The following is a 19,592-nucleotide window of genomic DNA, read 5'->3' as shown; positions in this document are numbered from 1 at the left end:
CCCTGGATGGCATTAACATGCTTAAAAAGGCTGTGATTTGATGCAAGTCAGCTATCACTTTATACCAGCTATCACTTTATAGTGTATCCGTCACATACACTATAAGTATAACAAAGCATTGCTGAGGTTGAATTTACAATTTTAAAAAAAAAGGTCTTTCGTTAGGGAATTTATAAAACATGAAACATTTCCTGTCCCACAGCAAATTGCAAATTGAGTGCAGGCCATTGGTTGCTTGAAAGAGTGACCAACTGCATTGCAAACAACCAGTAGATGTCCTCACTGAGCCTCCCAAAGCCGTCACTCATCATCATGCCATAATGAATCCCAGGATGCCCCATGCTGACATACGACATTTTGCAGTAGCACTATAAAAATGTAACAATATAGCTAGCAATCACACAAGTCAGTTGAAATAAAATGAAGTAGTCAAAAAGGGGCAGAGACAGGCACTGGACATATGACGTCACGACAGTCCTGACGATTACAACGATGGATGAGAACTGCACTTCTGACATTGTTTAATTTGCAGTTTACTTTGGGCATTTCCGTCATTAATCAGTCGATTGGCAAAATGTGCATTCGTCGGTGATGGACTGACTGTAAGTCTGTCAGTGCTGATTAAGTCTCCACCTCTGTATATATATGTATGTGTGTGTGTGTGTGTGTGTGTATACTATATATATATATATATATATATATATATATATATATATATATATATATATATATATATATATATATATATATATATATATATATATATATATATATATATATATATATATATATATATATATATATATATATATATATATATATATATATACATATACATATATATATATATATATATATATATATATATATATATATATATATATATATATATATATATATATGTGTATATGTGTGTGTGTGTGTGTAAGATGTAAGATGTATGTAGGTATATATGTACGGATGTATGTGTTCAATATGTACTATATATTTCTCAATATATAAAACATTAATGGTTAGTCTACTGCATAGAAGTCTCTCTGGTGGACAAATTGGGTTTCCTTGCTACAGAAGCCGCTGTCCTCTTGTCAGCTGTCTCGGAATAGAGTTTTTTCATCTATTTCCCATTCCAATGCTTTAAAATTAACATAGACCTCTTTACTTGTTTTTCCTTTGAAATAAAGTTAGCACACTTTGTTCTCTGATTCGGTATATATATATTTGGATTCTTTAAATCATATGGCACGTTTTATGTATCCAAATTTGGCAAAACACGACATAAACATGTTGTCGAGCTAATGATATACTCTTTCGATAAGCTCTGTCTATAAACATAAATACCTATTTTTTGTTCTCTAGATGTAAAAATAACACTTCTGCATGAACAGCGCAGGTGCAGCGCGCGTGGAGGCTATCCCATAAATAAATAGAAATTTAAAATCACTGTTTTCAAGCGCACCCTCATAGCGAAGGACTGTTGCTCATATTGTTTTCTCTTTTTTTCTTGGAATATGTCACAAAATACTACACTCATACCCAACAAAGCATCAGAGCTTGTACATTATTTACAGGGATCCACACAAAGGGCTGCTGGTCGTGATGGTTCATCCCCCGCCCCTTGATTTACGTCCTCGTCTCATGCTGCTAGCCTGCTGCTAACAAGCTAGTCACAGTTTGTCTTACAAGGTAAGCTAACCTTGTCATTTGCGTACCAGCCACTTGGCAAAACACAAGTGGCTGATCATTTTTTTTTTTAATCTCACACAAAACAATGTGAGAATACCTTGTTTGCCAACGCCGTCAGTCTATACCGCGATCTATCCACCAAATTATAAGGATTCATGTGTTTGAAGGATTATTGCAATTGACTTTGTGTATTACATAGGTATGTTTCCATTGTAGTTTTTTCAAATTGAAAAAACAAAGGGATGTTAATCATTTTTTGGATTTTTAAAGTGGGGGTGCTGACATTTGTTCCCCTCTTTTGTTTTGTTGTTTGGCACGTAGAGTGGCTACAAGGGGCAAAGAGCCACTAAGAGAATACAAGGACGGCGGATAACGCTAAAGCGGCCCGCGTGGATTTCACAGTTCGTATGTGATGACCCCTTTCCTGGCTGGTGGCGGTCTTAGCGGCGGTCTAAGGCCCCGACAACGGGAATCGTTTTTAAACATCTTCTTTGCTTATTTTTTTTTTTTTCTCCCCACGTTTTGGTAATGCAAACGACACCAAATCAAAACGTAAAAGACAAGTTTGCATGCAAATGCGCCGGACGGCCAAAGCATGGCTCAGCTAACCAAGACGGAACCAATCTAGGTCTAGCGACTAAACCAGTCTACAACTTGGTTCGGCGCGATTCCGCTCGTCAGGGCGCTTACGCCGGGTTTGGCCGCCTGTCGATTATGGTACGCCATTAAACGGTGAGGGCGACATGAAGATGAAGCAGCATTGAGTGAGTTGGGTGAGAGGGATAACACAAGAGCAGGGGGCTGGCGAGTGGGAGAGGGGATTGATAATGGTCAGGTTGGAGGGAAGAAGAAGGGACAAGGGCTCTGCTTTTTCAGGAGTAGATAGTGATGACCTCGCGCCCGCCTCCGCGGACCAGAAGGACCCGGTTGAGACCTTCAGTGAGGACCTCGAGGAACTCCATGTCTGGTTGAGAACGGTTAAGGGATTTCAAGATGAAAGTCAAGTAAACTTGATGCAGCTGTGTTGAATTAAAAAAAAAAAAATCAACATTTTAAGTTACCGTTTATAGGACACGCACACACACGTACATTTGGCCTTCATTTTTGAAAAAAAAAAGGGTGTCTACTATTTGGGGGATTGTGGTAATATTGAAACCAAGTGTGCTATCCAGAGGAGCAGAAAAATATTACAAGTTCATGAAGTTAATTTTTCCATCACACATGTATATATAGTAAGGCATTTACAAAAAATATAGAAAGGTGTAACGTATAACGTATATTGGTATAACGTATATTGTAAGGTGTTTTATTTGATTATTTATTATCATTTATTATTTTGTTTCATGATGGTATCCACATCATCTGAGTTGGAAGACAATCATTCTATCACTGAGCCTCAACACCCCTGTAAGTTTGTCCTAATTAAACTATCATGTGTGTGTGTATATATATATATATATATATATATATATATATATATATATATATATATATATATATATATATATATATATATATATATATATATATATATATACAGTGGGCCCCCGGGTTACGAACTTAATCCGTTCAGCGGCTACGCTCGTATCTCGAATTGCTCGTATAGCGGGCAATCCAAACCCATGTTAATTCGTGAATGCGTGCAACGCGCGCCGAAGCCTTAGGTAATAACGACACACTGTATACATATATTAAAATTGAGTGACATAATCTGCTGTACACTTGCATTATATATTAAATACAATGGTTTAATAGCTTTTACCTTTGAAACGACGAGACTTGAGCTGGGTGTAAGCAGTGGGGGGCAGAGTCCAACGCTCAAAGTTAACACGGCGATACATATGCTATTGGTCTTACAGTGTTACAGTAACTCTTTCAGTCAGGGTGCAAATCACGCAGATACTAAAACATCATCCTCTTATTTCTTTCTTTACCGCTGCTAGTAATTTTAGAAGCTATGTCTAACAGATAAAGTTTGCAAAGTCTTCACAACATTCCGTTTTTCACTAATTTTCTCTCCTTCCTTCCATACATACATACATACTCAATGGCCGGCATGTCGAATAGCTCGTAAGACGAGAGGTTTGTTCGTAAGCGGAGGACAAAAATCTCCCTGATCCACGCTCGTAAGGCGAATTGTTCGTAAATCAGGGTGCTCGTAAGCCGGGGGCCGACTGTATATATATATATATATATATATATATATATATATAGATAGATAGATAGATAGATAGATAGATAGATAGATAGATAGATAGATAGATAGATAGATAGATAGATAGATAGATAGATATAGACTTTTTTTTCCCCCTGAACCCCCTTGACAATGAAGGTAGTGAATTCTAATATTTCTTGCTCAAATACAGCGTATATCCTAGTTGGAACATGTCTACCTGACTTTACTCAGAATATTCTTTATTTGATCAAATGACAATATGCCAAAAATAACAATCTGGCATTTCACTCAATGGCAAGCGGTGGGTAGAAGACATGACTGCAGTGCCTAGTCAACAACCTGACCTTGTATAGGTTCCTAACATGGCTCCGGGTATTAAAATTAACCAGGGTGATTGTTTTGACAAATACAAGACTAGACATAAAGGTTATCACTCCCCCATTTAAAGCTCAAAATGGTCCATCTGAGCTACACTTTGTCATGTGATGGGAAATCATTCAATTTCCTGTAATTGACCCCAAAATTATTTTTTCATCAATCTTTGTTCATCTGGCTACATCAGTCATAGAGATAGAGCAATTAGGTATCATCTTTGTGCTAAACTAAATATTAGTATCAATATTAGTAAATGCAAGACATTTTTATTATTCATTAATACGCCGGCTTGCCCACAAACGAGACAATAGATTTTTGCATTTATGTTTACTGTGGTCTGATACTGTTTCATCCACACTTCCCACCAACAATTTACACTTTAGAACTAACATACATCAAAACAACAGACGGCTAACATTGTACATACTCACATAAAAACACATATGTAACATGCCACTTTGGGCTGTTGCGTCTGACGTTTGCGGTGTTAGCACGTTGTTAGCACTTTAGCAATGACATCACACAAGAAGCACTTGGCATCACCCCAAACTTAACTAAATTTACATTGCTCAAAATAATCCCCCCAAAAAATAATATTGCTTCTGCGGACCTGTAAATGATTCCTGAGTCACTGGAAATGTGAAATAAAAATGGACAAATTATTAAATTACCCTGAAAAGGTCTCTCTGCACTCATCACCAATACAACAGCACCATCTCAAGGCAAATAAGTAAACTGCATTCAACTACTACAATTAATATAGTTTAAAGGGTTTAGGAGTATTTTTATTATTCTTTACAGAATACATGATTGATTATTATACAGTCATGTAAATCTAATATCTATTTGTAGCCATTTTTGATGCATTTTCATAATTTATTAATTGATGGCTGCCCAGTGTTGTGCCCTTCATGTTGACCTCATTATACTCTACCGAATCTGTTATGTTGTGGGTGGTGTTGGTTGCTGTCGGGGTTTTCCGTTCTTTCCTGTTCTGGGTTTTTGTTCGATTTTGATTTCTTTTCATGTTCTCGCTTGGTTGTTTTTTTTGTTCATGTTACTTAAAGTTTCTGTTTCCCCTTGTGCCAGTGTCTAGTTAGTGTGTTTGTGTCCACCTCTCCTTGTTAACCTGCTTTTTTTGTGTGTGCCAATCAGCGAGCTGCACCAATTGTGTCTTTCCCAGGTGTTTCTTGTTGTCTGGTCAGTTTTGAGTGTGTTTAATTTACAAACTATATTTCTGGGGTTTTTGCAGTCTTTGATCTTGCTTATTTGTTGTGCTCTTTATTTTGAGCACACCCCGCCTATCTGCCTCCCTGCATTTGGGTCCACAACCTTACATCACCTCACCCACCATGTTGAAAATTGACACTGACTTTGGCAAGATGGTCCCTGGACTGGTTGCCAGCCAATCACAGGACACATAGGCAAACAAAGATGAACACTCATGCCTTAGACTTAGAGTGAAAACAGAGTCTTCAATTAATCTAACGTGCACGTTTTTGCAGAATGTGCCGTGCCTCTCTTCGCAAAGGATACAATTCTCGTCACCCGTCCGGTTCTTGGGAGGCCCGGGCATGTTGAGCAGGACCAGCTTGGCCTCTGAGGACTTCTTGATGATGGCCTCATTGAGTCGCAGCGCCGTGTGCATGCGTCGCACGTTGGACTGGTTCCTGGGCAGAAGCACAGAGGCAGGACAAGGTTGTCGGGACTTGCAAGGCGAGACACAGCCGCTTCTGGGGTGGTGGGTGACAGATGCTCACTCGCTCAAATTTTTACTGTCCTCATCCGTTCATGTTATGTCAGAGTCGCAATGAGTTTTAAAGAATCTTTAGTACTTACAAGTTCTCCCATTCACTGCGGCAGGAGCAAGAAGGGAAAAAATGTAGACGTCAGAACCAGAGGTAGCAAGAGTACTCACACTGCACTTAAGATGAAGCACAGATACTCAAAAAAATACTCTGGTTAAAGTAGAAGTAGTGATTCAACTTCTTACGTAAAAAAAATAAATACAATTTTTAAAAAAAGGTACAGATTCATACATATTTACTTCAGTCAGTAAATCAACTATTACTGCCAATTGCAGTACTGTATATCTAATAACCAATTGACTACGTTACACAAAAAAATAGAGTGTGTATCCTTCACGTGCAAATTCTAGTAAAAACTTAGTACTCAGATGGTTCATCCAAGTAGGAATAAGAATGGGAGTCCACTTTACCTTTAATCACGGGATTGGGACAGTACAAGATTAAAAAAACACCTTGGACAGAACCACAAGTGGAAATACCTTTCGATACATTAAAGTAAGCTGTGTAAAAAAAAAAAAAAGGATCGCTTGAATATTTTGATGCACTGAATTGTCAGCCACAAAGATAACTGCGTGCTCATTCACTTTGGCTAATCATTTTATTAATTGCATCACTGGTGGCTCCAAGACCTTTGGAAAAAAGCGAAGATGTTGAAACCAGTGTTGCTCTCTTTTGTGAATATTGAACGTCATTTTGTATGGCCTGTGTCAGCATAAATTGAAATTTACATGAAAAAATGTCTCCACAACCATTAATGATGGTGCTCTGCTCTTTTACTCATTCAATCCCAGAGATATATTTGTACATTATTGACAAGTTCAGACATGAATTCTGTACTTTTTGTGCTTGGCTAAAAGAGGATATAAAATGAATGGTACGCAATGAATTCAATACTAAAGTAATTGTTTTTTTTTTAGGTATTTAAGTATTTATATACCTCAAGTACTAATCAATTACTTTAGTAGCGCAAGTAATCAATTACTTTCATACTTCAGCACCAAAGAGACAGTCAGTAACTAATTAATTTCTTACCAATGTAATTAATTACTTTAGGGCCTAATTACTTTAACCGTTCAATGGGCACTGCGGCCACTTTTCGTCGAAAGTCTAAAAGGGCAAAAACTGACTATATTAGGCATAATTTATTACTTGTGTAAAAAAAAAATTACCCAAAGAATTGAGTACTTAGGTACTTAATTTATTTCATACCAGCCATTAAATATACCTTCCTTAAGCCAAACACTTTTTAAAATGGAAGAAATGTAAATAAGTACCTTGAAATGATAACTGGAATCTTAACGAGAAAAAAAAAAGCAGAAATATACCTTGATTGGGTTACTACCGGAATTACTGAAATATAAGATGCACTTTTTTTCCCCAAAAAATGCAGGCCAAAAGTATGGGTGTGTCCTGTAAATGGTAATTTGAAATTCAGAGCTTTTTTTTTTTTTTTTTACCATTTGAAGATTTATCCTTCAGCCACAGTTTGGATGCACTCATTAACGTTTTTATATCGGCCGAGCTAAGAGGACGGAACTCAGTTAGCTGTTAGCTGACGGCAGCTCATGTTAGCTATTGTTGTTACTTTTAAAGAACACGGAAATGTTTTCCATTTGACTCGTTTATTAATTGCGGTCTTTTGGCATAAACACACTCGAACTTGGTGAAACATGGATGGTCCACGTGTTTCACTTCGGTATTTATGATAAAATGAACTAAAGTTGCATTGTGAAGGAAAGAAAAAACAATGACTTAGATCGCATTCAACTATACCTTGACGTGGCGTTCAGTGACCACTCACAATATAGTAGATTTGATACGCTCTTAACGTGCTACAATTTTATATGACCACAAGAAAATATGAAGTTAAGGAAGATGAGATTTATTCAGTTTTTTTTTTTTTTATAGTTTAGGCATTGTTGCCATAGTGTCGGTGCGTCTTATTCACAATTTGACCCTAAATTTAAGGCGGTGTTCTATATTAGGGGAATTATGGTAATTCACTTTCTGAGCTTGTTCAGGACCCAGTTTCGGTCGACATTCCTAGCTGTAAGATGTGTGCGGGTGTCGTGGCGTAGAAAACCTGAGGCACTCACGGCTTCATGTTGAAGATGTCCTTGATGCCGCACGGAGTGGCGGCAGCATCGGCCGGCTTGCTGGTGTCTCCGTCGCACTTCTCCGTCCAGGTCATCTGAACCTGCTCCCCGGGGCTCTGGGCCGCCTCGGCCTGGGCCGGCGCAGGGGCGGGGGCCGCGGGGCTGGTCGGGGTGGTGTTGTCGTGGATGAGTTGCACCTGGGCAGGGGGGGACACAGGGGGAGAGGCCGACTTTGACTATGAGGAGGAGGACGGATGGTTGCGAGGCCGGAGGTGGAGATACATGTAAATCCACGAGTGTTGGAATGCAGGTCAAAGTCACAGAATGTTTGAGAGGGACAAAAGAGAGGAAGTGGGGTTCAAGAAAATCATCTGGTCATTCCATAGCTTGACTACTAAACAGCATAGCAGAGAAACTAAAACAGAATTTACAGTATAAGTACGGTAACCTCACATTTTGGGAAGCAATGCGCTTTGGTACTGCAATGCAGTGTAACATCTCAGTCTTTGCATTCGTTTCTGCAATTGCTTTTGTGTTTGGAAACAATTCTTTAACCGTGATAGAAAGCAAACTAGTTAATTAATTGTTCATTTTGCCTTGGATTGCATTGATACAAAGGACAGAAATCCTTACAAGAAATAAATCGACACAACAGAAAATAAAAGAAACTAAAATGACAAAAAAACAATTCAACAGCAACTTAAGACACAAACACAAATAATAAAAAGAACAAACAAAAAGACAAAAAGCTAACCGAAACAGCAAATCCCAACATAAACAAGGGGGCAATCAAACGCATGGCTGATTGGAATGACAAAAAGGTGATTGTGAGGGGAGGGGTTGAGGTTTGCTGTGAAGTTAATTAATATTTAATTTAATATTTAATAGTTAATAGTTAATTAATAGTTAATTAAGTCACGTAGGGTTAACAAGCAACATTTAGAATGGCAAATCCATATTTCCAGTTATGTTGGTGAGAGTCATATAAAAGTAAAGCAACAGTAGTGTGATGCCTCATATTTCATATACAGTGATCCCTTGCTACTTCACGCTTCGATTTTCACGCCCTCGGTCTTTCGCGGATTTTTTAGAAAAAAAAGCTATACTGTATTGCGGTGACATGTTGTGACGGCTTCTTGCATGACAGACAGATGCGGTTCTGTAACTAATATATATATATATATATATATATATATATATATATATATATATATATATATATATATATATATATATATATATATATATATATATATATGAGAGATGTAATCAATGCTAACAAACAATACAAATTGATGGATCTGTGTGGCAGAGTTAAAACACGCACATGCATACAAATACAATAATACTCAGGGGAATATATTCTTCACCTTGTGTGAAGAACATCAACTATAACTGTGGCTTACCGAAAATCTATGTGTGTATCATATTGCGCCAGATACAAGAAGAGGTAATATAATGTCCACTAAATTGAAATAATTTTGTTGTATTGAGATGTGGTTGTAGTATTGTATTTTTGTAATGTACATTTGTGTAAAGCTATTTAAAAAATGCAAAAAAATGCATGCAAAAATGCATCTGTTTTTTTTTTTTTGGGGGGGGTGCGAAAGTGGACAAACAGATTAATACTGCGTTTCTTGTTGGACAAATCCTCAATATAAAAGCACACACGTCGCTAATGAGTTGCTCATTTTGCTCTTTGATAAGTTTGAATACACTGAGCAGTGGCAGCCCTAGTAAGTGTGGAATAAAATGAGATTTTCCGGTTGACTCATGACCGACCGCATTTGCATACACGCCACGCGCTAAAAAGAAAAAATGGTTATCAAAAAGAATATCTCAACAAATGTGATTAGAAGTTTGTCCCATGCGAGCGTGCTACCTCCTCCTCAGGCTTCTCTTCCTTGCCGGCCGCCGGCGGTTCTTCGGTCACACTCAGCTGGGTGGTGACAGATGCCGGGTTCTTGCGCCTAATGGATCCGCGGGATGAGTCAGTAATGCTTTGGATCTGTGAAGATATCACAGCAATAAAGAAAAATGAAAAAAAAAGCAAGAACTAAGAGATGCTTTTGTTTTCATGCACCAGGTTTTAGCTTGCGGTGTCTCATAAAAGTGAAGTAAAAAGCAACCGTGTTTTGACCTGCAGGAGGTAATAATAGCAGAAAGCTCAGATCAATATCTATTTATTCCATCCCCGTGCCAAGACATTGTGCTGTCACGCTCCACAGCAAAGATGCAGAGCAATATCGCATCCCATCACTCCGCTTTAGCCCAAAATACGTTTCGGTCCAGCGCTTTACGTGTCGTGTCACGTCAAGTCAAATCAAGACGAGCCATGCCAAGCTGAAGCCGTCAAGTCCCATTTGCGACGACGTTTTTGAGTGCGGTGAGGGCGGGAACGCTCTTACCTCCCTCTCACGCTCGTTCTTGGTCAGGTTGATCTGCTTCAGCATCTGCGAGCGTTGTTCCATCACCAGGGTCTTCTCGTAGGTGTACGCTGAGATGTCGCTGTCATGCTGGGGGCAAAAACACAAGTGGGCTAATGGCACAGACGCAACAAATTTGTTCTGTTGTGCAGTGAGTGACAATGCTGATATTAAGCGTCTGGACGTAAAATATGAAGTATTTTGAGGCAGTTATTATTGTAAAAGGTCAAAAAGTACCATCTTTTTCAGAGTACAATTCGACCTTGCTTATAAGCAGTGTTGGGAGTAAAGCAATGCAAAGGTAATGTAATTACCGTATTTTCCATAACTATTACGTATTTTACATTCAAATTAATGTTAATCAAACACAGATATGTGGAAAAAATTGGTCTCTTTTGAGTTATGCAGTTTATAAGTCCCGTATTTTCCGTACTATAGGGCGCACCTAAAAGCCTTAATTTTTTTTAAAAAGCTGATGGTGCGCCTTATAATCAGGTGCGCCTTAAATATGGATCAATATTGAGATTGGGATTCGTAGATGGGGAATGAACTGATAAAGTAAGCTTTACCTGTTTCTTTTGTTTGTTTACAGTGGAACAAGGTTGGTCATATTGACATTGAGTTATTATGCTAGTGAGAGTTTAGAGTTATTATTTGAGTTATTATTGTTATTACTTTGAGTATTACTATATTGTGATTGAAAAAGTTTTAAAATATGTCTTTAATTGAGGGAATTGCACCTTATTAATTGGTGTGCCTTATATATGGAAAGAGTTTTAAGGTATGTCATTAATTGAGGGTGCGCCTTATAATCCGATGCGCCTTATAGTGCGGAAAATACGGTACTGCAATGCATTACTTTTTGCTGTAACGTGGTAGTGTAATATATTACACACAATAAAATGGTAATATTTTACCTGTTACAAATGAGAGTAACACTGCCTGAAAGTGTCTTTTTTTTGTTTTTTATTAATTTGCCAAAAACACCGCAAGATCGGAAGACAAAAGTCAGGGGCAAAATGTTTACGTTCTATGATTAGTATCTACTTCTATACAGCAAAGATGTGTGTGCGGCAGCTGCAGATGACAGGTTGAATATGGACAACATGTGCCCAAGATGGACATACGCCCATTACTTTCAGTTCGTCACAGATAAAGGCAAGAAGAATATAATAGTGAATAGTTAGGTGTATTTTGTGCGCGACACCTAAAGAGCAGTCCACTTCGCTAAATAGTATCAGTAATTTGACAAACCAGTTAGCGAAAAGAAAACAGGATTGAGGGTGGGGATAAAACAAAGCAGGCAAAATGATCATGACCAATTCAATGACCGTTTCAAGGCTGCTACTTCGACCTCAAGAGGTTAGGAGAATGGTGGTGGGGTTTGTTGCACGTAGAAAATAACCTGCCACTTTTCAAAGTGGATTCAGCAGCATTTCAGAACCTTGGCAGCAAGAACCTTGTCGCCACTAGCAATAACAACAACCTAAGCTAACACAAATGTTCACTGTACAATTGCTATTAATAATACCCTAACATAAGAAATAATCTGTATATTAGGTAAATCTGTATAAAGATTAAGCATACAAAAACTCATGTTAAACAGTACATACAAAATATCAATGATGTCGGCTAGTTGCTAAAGTTTTCCCCATTGAAACCATCTATTTTGGAAACGTCTGTCCCTAACCTGAACTTGAATTTGAATATTAACATTAAAAATGTGGAATGCACTGTTTCTGCCGAAAGCATTAAAAATGCATCACCATGCTGTGAAGTTCAATTATAAAGGGATTGAAATACAAAAAAAACAATTTTGGATCTTGACTTTCAGGGTTTACAATACAACACAGATGAAATGAATTGTACTGTTTTTAGGCTAAAGCCAAATTTCCACTGGATGTGTAATGAGCGTAATGAGCTACATTTAGAATGGCAAATCGAAATTTACAGTTATATTGGTGAGATGACTATAAAAGTAATGCAACAGTCGTGTAATGCCTCACATTTCAAATGTAGTAATATTGTAATGTAACTAATTACTTTGAAATGACAGTAATAAGTAATAAATAACGCATTACAGTTTTGACATAAGTTGCCCAACACCGCTTATAAGTCGAGCCCCACCCCTTGTGACTTCAATTTGGGTGAATTTTACAAAAACGTGGATATAAATCTACCCCTGATTTTAGTGGTTACACATACCACGGCTGTCCAATTATAACACATGGCGTGTGTATTAAAATGATGAAATTACAGCACTTTTAGACGCATTTTTCATCGTATATCAAATAACATACTGTTGCAGTTATGGGCGGGAGGGGGTGGGGCGGAAATGAGACATAGACGCAAATGCTGAAACTAATGGTGCAACTTTCAATGCTTTATTTATTTTTTTTGACGCAACTGAAAATTAATTTGTCGATATGTCCAAAAAGTCATCATCACTATCTGAATGTCAAATAGCGCATCCCATTGAACTCACGGACGTCTTTTCCTTAAGACATCTTTGGACCCGTCCAATTTGTTTGAAATGGAGCTCTTTAGAGGTGATTTGCTGATCATCTGACTTGGACGTTCTTTAACCAAGTGATAACTGTTGTGAGATCAGAGCGTGGATGGTTGCCCTTCGCTGTTTCTCACCCCCCCATCCTGCCGACATCAATGCCGGCTTGTTCAAGCACATGTCCAAGGACTGAAGGAGATAAGTCAAGCTGTCTTTTCCTTTTCATAATTTTAGAATTATCCACGCAGCCTCGTTTTTTAAAACAAAGATGTAATAAGGCGGCGCTTGATGAAAGTGTATTTTTCAAATTGCAAAGTCACTTAAACGGATGCATACTTAATTGAATTACAGATATACAGTATATATAATAATTTTAAGCCTGAAAATAACTTTTTCACATTCAAATTAATGTTAATCAAACACAGATATGTGGAAAGATTGGGCTGTTTTGAGTTATGCGGTTTATAAGTAGTCGACTTCTCTAAAAAAACTCTGTACTCTGGGAACTCCGGTAAATTAGAAAATTTGAATTTAAGCCTTGAGTTTGGGTTCCTCCACCTGCCAGCACCTCAAGGGCTGTGACCGTTCTACACTCTCATTCATTGACACTAGAGATGATAAAAAATTTGGGTAGAAAACAGAACCACAGGGGAAAAATAGTAAACTATTTTTCAGGTAGTTGAACACAGATGATGGATATTTTTTTTTCTTTAATAATGTGTTTAATCATGTGTTGGTAGCTCACCATTTCCACCACTTCCACCATGGCGTCGATACGGAGATGATAGAGAAAGGTGGTCAGGTCCTTTTTCATCTGAATGCTGTTGTCGTCCATCTGGGCCACGGTGAAGATGCGCATCTTGCACTTCCTCCAAACCTAAGAGTGAAAAATACAAATGCTTTAAGTTTATTCCAAAAAAAAAAAAAAAGACAGAGGAGCTCTGGGCGCCACCTTGTGCTGGCGAAGGAGGAAGGGGAGCAACATCAGCATGCCTCCGTCGTGGACAATCCACCACACGTCGATGTGGCCTTCGGTGAAGCGCTCGCCGTTGGATGGGAAAGCTGCAATGTTTTTGGGTACGAGCAAGGCTAGGTGAGCTGCAGTGGTTTCTCTCACCAACTCTGCAAGACAGACAAGGTGGAAAACGAACTCTCGGGATGCAGCTTTGACATATTTTCGCTAATCACGTGGATCTATCGGATATATATTATTTCCATACATGAGACAATAAAAACAATCTTTATGCAAATGCGTTCCCACTTGTAGTCAACCTACCGACGAAGTTCCTCCAGGTCTGGTGCTCGTCGCCTTGTTTCCAGTTGCGCGGCCACGACACCAGCATGGCGTTGTGCTTGAGGCCGCCCAAGCCGCTGGCCTGGAGCAGGTGGGAGGTGGCATCCCGCAAGTTGGACGACACTGTCACCTGACAGAAGCCCTTCACCTTCTCCGTCTCCATCAGTTTACGCAGCGCCTACCGGGATTGCGGAGGGTCAGTTTGAAGATTCAGCCCCCAAAGTCGGTTTTAGTTAGCGACGTAAATGTTGTCGGCATACGTAGACTATCATGCGCAGATCAACAAAAATGCCTCAATAACCCATGCCTGAGATAACAGCCAATCATGGCTCACCTATTTTTTGGGGGTGGGTAGTATGAATGTCGAGAGTGCGGCTATCTTAATGTAGTTTGGCTACCAAGCCACATGCTTCTCTACTTTCATCCACTGCTCAGTCCGACATCTGTGATTAGGAATACTGTATTGTTTTAACTCACATGAACTACACAGCAATATCAGCCGAACACTAGAGAGCGCCAAAACCCGTGTAAAAATTCCTCATCCATCCATCCATTTTCCAGTTGCTTATCAATGAAATTATTCCATTATTGAGTAACTTAAATAGAAATAATGGGGGGAAAAAAACAAATGATAAAGGTCATATTAAAGGTCAATAAGGATGTAAATTTTGTTGTTTTTCTTTATAATTTTAATCTAAATAGTTAAAATCATGGCAGAATCATTTTGCTGTTAAGAAAATGAAAGATGGGTAAAACTAAGACTATTCAGAAATTAAAGAATGTGTGTATGTTTCTGTTACAAGGTAGGCAATATATGTCTTTTCCTCTTAGACTAACCTAACCAACTATAAAAAGTAGTTGACAATGGTTGATTTATAGATATTTTTTTCTTTGGTATTGATAAAAAGTATACAGTTTTATGTATACCTATAGAATTTCTACAGATGCTAATTTTTCTTACAGTCGCCGTGGTGAGATATGGGGGCACAAAAGTTTTACTATTTCCTGGGGGAGCTTTGCAAAATATAATTGAGAAGCCCTGAATTAATATAAGGAACAGAACCTTGATGAACTGTCAAAACTATGAGAACATTCAAATAAAAAGAGACAAAAGAAAAGTATTATTTCATCATTGAATAATTTTCAAACAAAATTTTCTGTGGGCAAATGAATCTCTTTCAAGTGGAGAAGCTGCCCAACCATGAACATGAAAGTGCTAACAAATTTAAAGCAATGACCTCAAGCAACACATTTAAAATTACCTATAGTATCTAAATGTACGAGGTAGAAAAAAAAAGGGGGGGGGGTGCAACAGGAGACGAGAAGTTGCTCTTTTTGGTTTGAGCAATTAGATTTTGGAACAGCAAGTCAATTGCATAATTTTTTGACAGCAACGAAACAGTCATACTGTACATGAAGGAAAAAGTATGACAATTTCATCCTTTAAATTGTCTGACTTCAAATTCTCTTTTGTAAATTGTACCCAAAAAATCTTGGGTGACACATTGGCTTGAGGCAGTCCTGGTGAGTGCGGTTATATTTCCAGTTGGCTGCCTTGCTCTACTGTATTTGGATGCATTTTGGCTGCTGACACTTCAGTAATTCATAAACAGGTATGCCTACGTTTACAATTACGAATTTCATTATTCTATTAGGGGGCCAGTGCTGTTTCGAGCAGGGCTCAAATTGAATTTCTGACCCTTAATGCATTGAAAAAAAAAAAAAAAAAAGAAAATGTGGCTAGGTCTACCTGCTCGGCTTTCTGACTGTGCTCGTAGTTGTCCAGGTAGGTGCCCACCAGGGCCGTGCCCACTATGGTCAAGCCCTTGCCCGCCTTCATTTGGTTGGTGAGCGAAAGCAGCCTGGGCTGCTCCACGTTCTGCTCGGCATCCATGCTAACCAGCACCAACAGTTGTGGCCTGCGGGGGCAAAAAGCCACAGTACAGGGGCGGGCCAAAAAAGTCCAGGATGGGGTAAACTAAACAGAACCAGGGCGCGAAAAGGAAGCGACTGAAGGGGGCCAAGTAAAAAAGTGCACGTGGGGAGAGAGCGTGACATGTTAACTGATATTTGGTTTGTAACGGCTATGATGTGGAGAATCACATTAGCTGACAAGATTGGCAGACATGTTGTTCATTTCTCTGTTAATTAGTCACTTCCACTGCACGGGGATGTTTGTGTGTGTGTTTACCTCCAGTTCTTGGTGTGGGGGGGACCTTCCTCCAGACGCATAAGAGCATAACGTGCAGCGCTGAGGGACAGACCTCGAATGCCGTCACCCCATTCTTTCTCCGCACTGCGAAACACACACACACGCACACACAGGCGTTATCAATCATGTTGTCGTTTATCACATTCTCAAAGGAAAGCATAGTGCAAGTGTATTTGTATCTCTCTCGCTTGCTCGGAGCGAGAGAAAGTGAGAGGAAAGTTGCAGCCACTGCTCCACGAAATGCCATGGCCAAAACCCACACCCTTCTCCTTCCTAAATGTCCTCCTTTCCTACTCTTTCAGTGCCATGGACGAGAATTCTCCTTTTTAAAAATAGTAATGACAATAATACATACTTTTTTTTTTGGTTTTATGGAGGGTATTTGACACCCTTGATTTATGCTTCTCTAATGTACAATTGAGCACTGAAGTGATAACTGTGACCATTGGGTGGCAGTATTTTCATACAACACATATATAACAAGTAAGTAAGGAACGGAAATCAATTGTTCATATGATATCACCCATGTCTACATAGACATAGCACACGATATTCTGTCAGCCTTGAAAGACGAGTGAAAATGCATGATATACCGGCCCTCTAGAGGTTTCTTATTCCGATAACGCTTGACACTAAAATAGTTAAATGTAACAGACTGAAAATTATCTAGCTCCAGTATGACAGCTATTTGACGTCGCCAGGTATCCCATCGAGCTATCTGTTGTGGTCCTTCCGACAAGACTAAACAAGTTCACCATGTGTGATGTCATGGGATCTTATTTTGCACTTGTGCATTGACTTGCTCTAACACCTCCTCAAAAAATAACAGTATTCATGTTAAGCTTTATTATTATCACTCACCCTGCAAACTCAATGTACTTGTAGATGGAACCGGCAATCACCATGGCAACAATGGCATAGTACCAGGAGCACAGGAACATGAGAGTGAGACACAAGCTCATGCCCAGGAAGGACAGAGTCCTGCGGAGGACAAAAAACACAAACGGTGAGAAGATGTGCAGTTTTCAAGGAAAAAGGGCAACGAAGGGAGTTAAGTGATTTGAATGCGCACCAGTGGTAGAACTTAAATCGGGGCCTCCAGTTGGGGGTCCGCAGTAGAGTCTGTAGGGCGCATGCCAGGTTCACGAACATGTAGCACATCAGGAAAAACCTGACAAGGTCAAACGAAATACAGAATGAGGATTTTCTGTGAAAACACACACATACACACATAGGAAGGCATGGCTGGAGTGGTCATCTCCCAGCTGAGAGGCTGTGGGTTCAATCCCCCGACCATCAAGACCATGTCAAAGTGTCCTTGAGCAAGACACTGAAACCCTAGTTGCTCCTGATGCTGCGTCATCAGTAGGTAAATGACTAGTTAGTGTAAAGTGCTTTTGGTACCCAAGGTAGAAAAGTGCTATATAAGTCAAAGTCCATTTACTATTTACACACACACCTCAAAAGTCACACAACCTGGGAGAATAAACTGCATTTCTTTTGGACACCTATTTAAAAGGAATGGTTCTGAAGATTTATATTCTGGAAAACTGACCTTTTTTTGCAAATAATACACCAGAATGCACATAGCTCCTTCATGTTGAACAACTCACATGGACAATATGGGAGCCACTGAGTCCAGAGAGGCGATGAGAATGCCACTCTCGCAGATGAATGCGGTCAGCAGCAAGGACCATGTGGGCTCACCGTTGGCCTTCCCGTGTCCAAAGATCTACAAAACATATCGACCCCCCCCCAAAAAAAAATATATAACTTTTTCTAAAGAAGTTGAATCAGTGCTTCTACTATTGAAGACTGACCCGAAGCGCAGGCACGATTCCATCCTTGGCGATAGCCTGCAGAAGACGCGGCGCGCCCGTCAGGCTCTGCAGTCCAGCCCCGCAGGTGGAGAAGAAGGAGCCAATCACGATCACCCATGGCGACGGCCACGCCAACGTGCCGATAACCAGGTTTCCGTGCACCCCTTCCCCAAACCTAAGCCAGGATAGTTGGTGTCAGTTTATGAATGTAGCAGGAAATCATAGCGTTGCAGGTGGCACTTACTTGTCTCTGAGGACCACACCGTCAATGCAGGCGCCAAATAGAATAACGCTGGACATGTCTGAGCAAGTTTCAATAAGAAACAAAAACAATGTTGATGACCATATTTCTCAATTTAAGGTCTGCTGGAAGGTCACTCAAATTAAGCCATTACAGAGCTTTTATTAGAGGAAGGTGTCCATTTGAGAGAAGGTCTTTATGGGTAAGGAGGACCATATTTCTCCTGGCAGTCACCATTGCGTTGGTGCTCTTCTCAGCTGTTGACCCTACCATGCTTTTATTTGAGGGCGGTATCCTTTTATGGAATGCCTTTACTTGCGAAAATTGTTTGCGCAAAAGGATGAAGCTGCTGAGCATGGTATGGTTTACGACATTGCCAGCCAGTATTTTTTTTTTTTTTAAGTATTTGAAGGAGGCGTCCATTAGAGAGGAGGTATTTTTCTGGACAAAACAGATAGGTTAGTAAGTCCAGAAGTAACAGTGGCCACATTTTTTTTCGCCCACTCACTCAATTGAATACATTTCGAGGCAACTATTCAAGGGAGGCATCCCTTTGAGAGGAGGTGTTTGTTTATATAAAATGCAACTGGACACAATGCTGTCATTTGTATTTCATTAAACGGCAGAGCAGTTGTCTTCTCAATGTTGTTTGCAGGGCTTTAAATGGAGAAAGGCATTCATTTGAGAGGAGGGTGCACAGATTTGTACCAAATGCTCAGGTAAAAAAATGTAACAAGAACATATTTCCTTAAAAAACTTGGCAGTTGACAGTTTTGCACTTAATCGTAGGGATTTCCAGGTCTTTATTTAAGTAAGGTGTTTATTTGAACAAAATGCTTATCATGGAATAGGTTCAGTGGAAGACTCAGTCACAGACTTCAAGTCGTAGCTGTAGAAAAGTTTCATTGCCAAGCTCTTACTTAAGGGATGTGTCAATTTGAGAAGAAGCTATTAA

General features: G+C 39.4%; 1 protein-coding gene across 4 annotated transcripts in view; it reads right to left on the bottom strand.

Annotated features, from left to right (window-relative positions):
* Positions 1–920: 920 nt before the first annotated feature.
* Positions 921–19,592, bottom strand: part of slc12a5a (solute carrier family 12 member 5a) — a 184,453-nt gene continuing 165,781 nt past the window's right edge. The window contains exons 11-26 of one of the 4 annotated variants that reach the window (XM_088422436.1): positions 18,641–18,698; positions 18,397–18,571; positions 18,190–18,308; positions 17,649–17,747; positions 17,438–17,557; positions 16,556–16,660; positions 16,115–16,283; positions 14,347–14,542; positions 14,023–14,192; positions 13,816–13,947; positions 10,547–10,654; positions 10,021–10,146; positions 8,139–8,374; positions 6,074–6,088; positions 5,771–5,904; positions 921–2,647 (exon numbers count right to left, since the gene is read on the bottom strand). In XM_088422436.1, the coding sequence (XP_088278562.1) occupies positions 2,556–2,647; positions 5,771–5,904; positions 6,074–6,088; positions 8,139–8,374; positions 10,021–10,146; positions 10,547–10,654; positions 13,816–13,947; positions 14,023–14,192; positions 14,347–14,542; positions 16,115–16,283; positions 16,556–16,660; positions 17,438–17,557; positions 17,649–17,747; positions 18,190–18,308; positions 18,397–18,571; positions 18,641–18,698 (2,054 nt within the window). In that variant the 3' untranslated portion in view covers positions 921–2,555. Of the gene's footprint in view, positions 2,648–4,388; positions 5,905–6,073; positions 6,089–8,138; positions 8,375–10,020; positions 10,147–10,546; positions 10,655–13,815; positions 13,948–14,022; positions 14,193–14,346; positions 14,543–16,114; positions 16,284–16,555; positions 16,661–17,437; positions 17,558–17,648; positions 17,748–18,189; positions 18,309–18,396; positions 18,572–18,640; positions 18,699–19,592 lie in introns of those variants that run through there. The other 3 variants (XM_088422437.1, XM_088422433.1, XM_088422434.1) reach the window with 3 other exon arrangements.

The sequence above is a fragment of the Hippichthys cyanospilos genome, chromosome 9 (genome assembly GCF_059441005.1).
Source record: "Hippichthys cyanospilos isolate Australia breed blue-spotted pipefish chromosome 9, RoL_Hcya_1.0, whole genome shotgun sequence".
Classification (NCBI taxonomy): Eukaryota; Metazoa; Chordata; class Actinopteri; order Syngnathiformes; family Syngnathidae; genus Hippichthys; species Hippichthys cyanospilos.
This window is presented reverse-complemented; position numbering and strand designations above follow the sequence as displayed.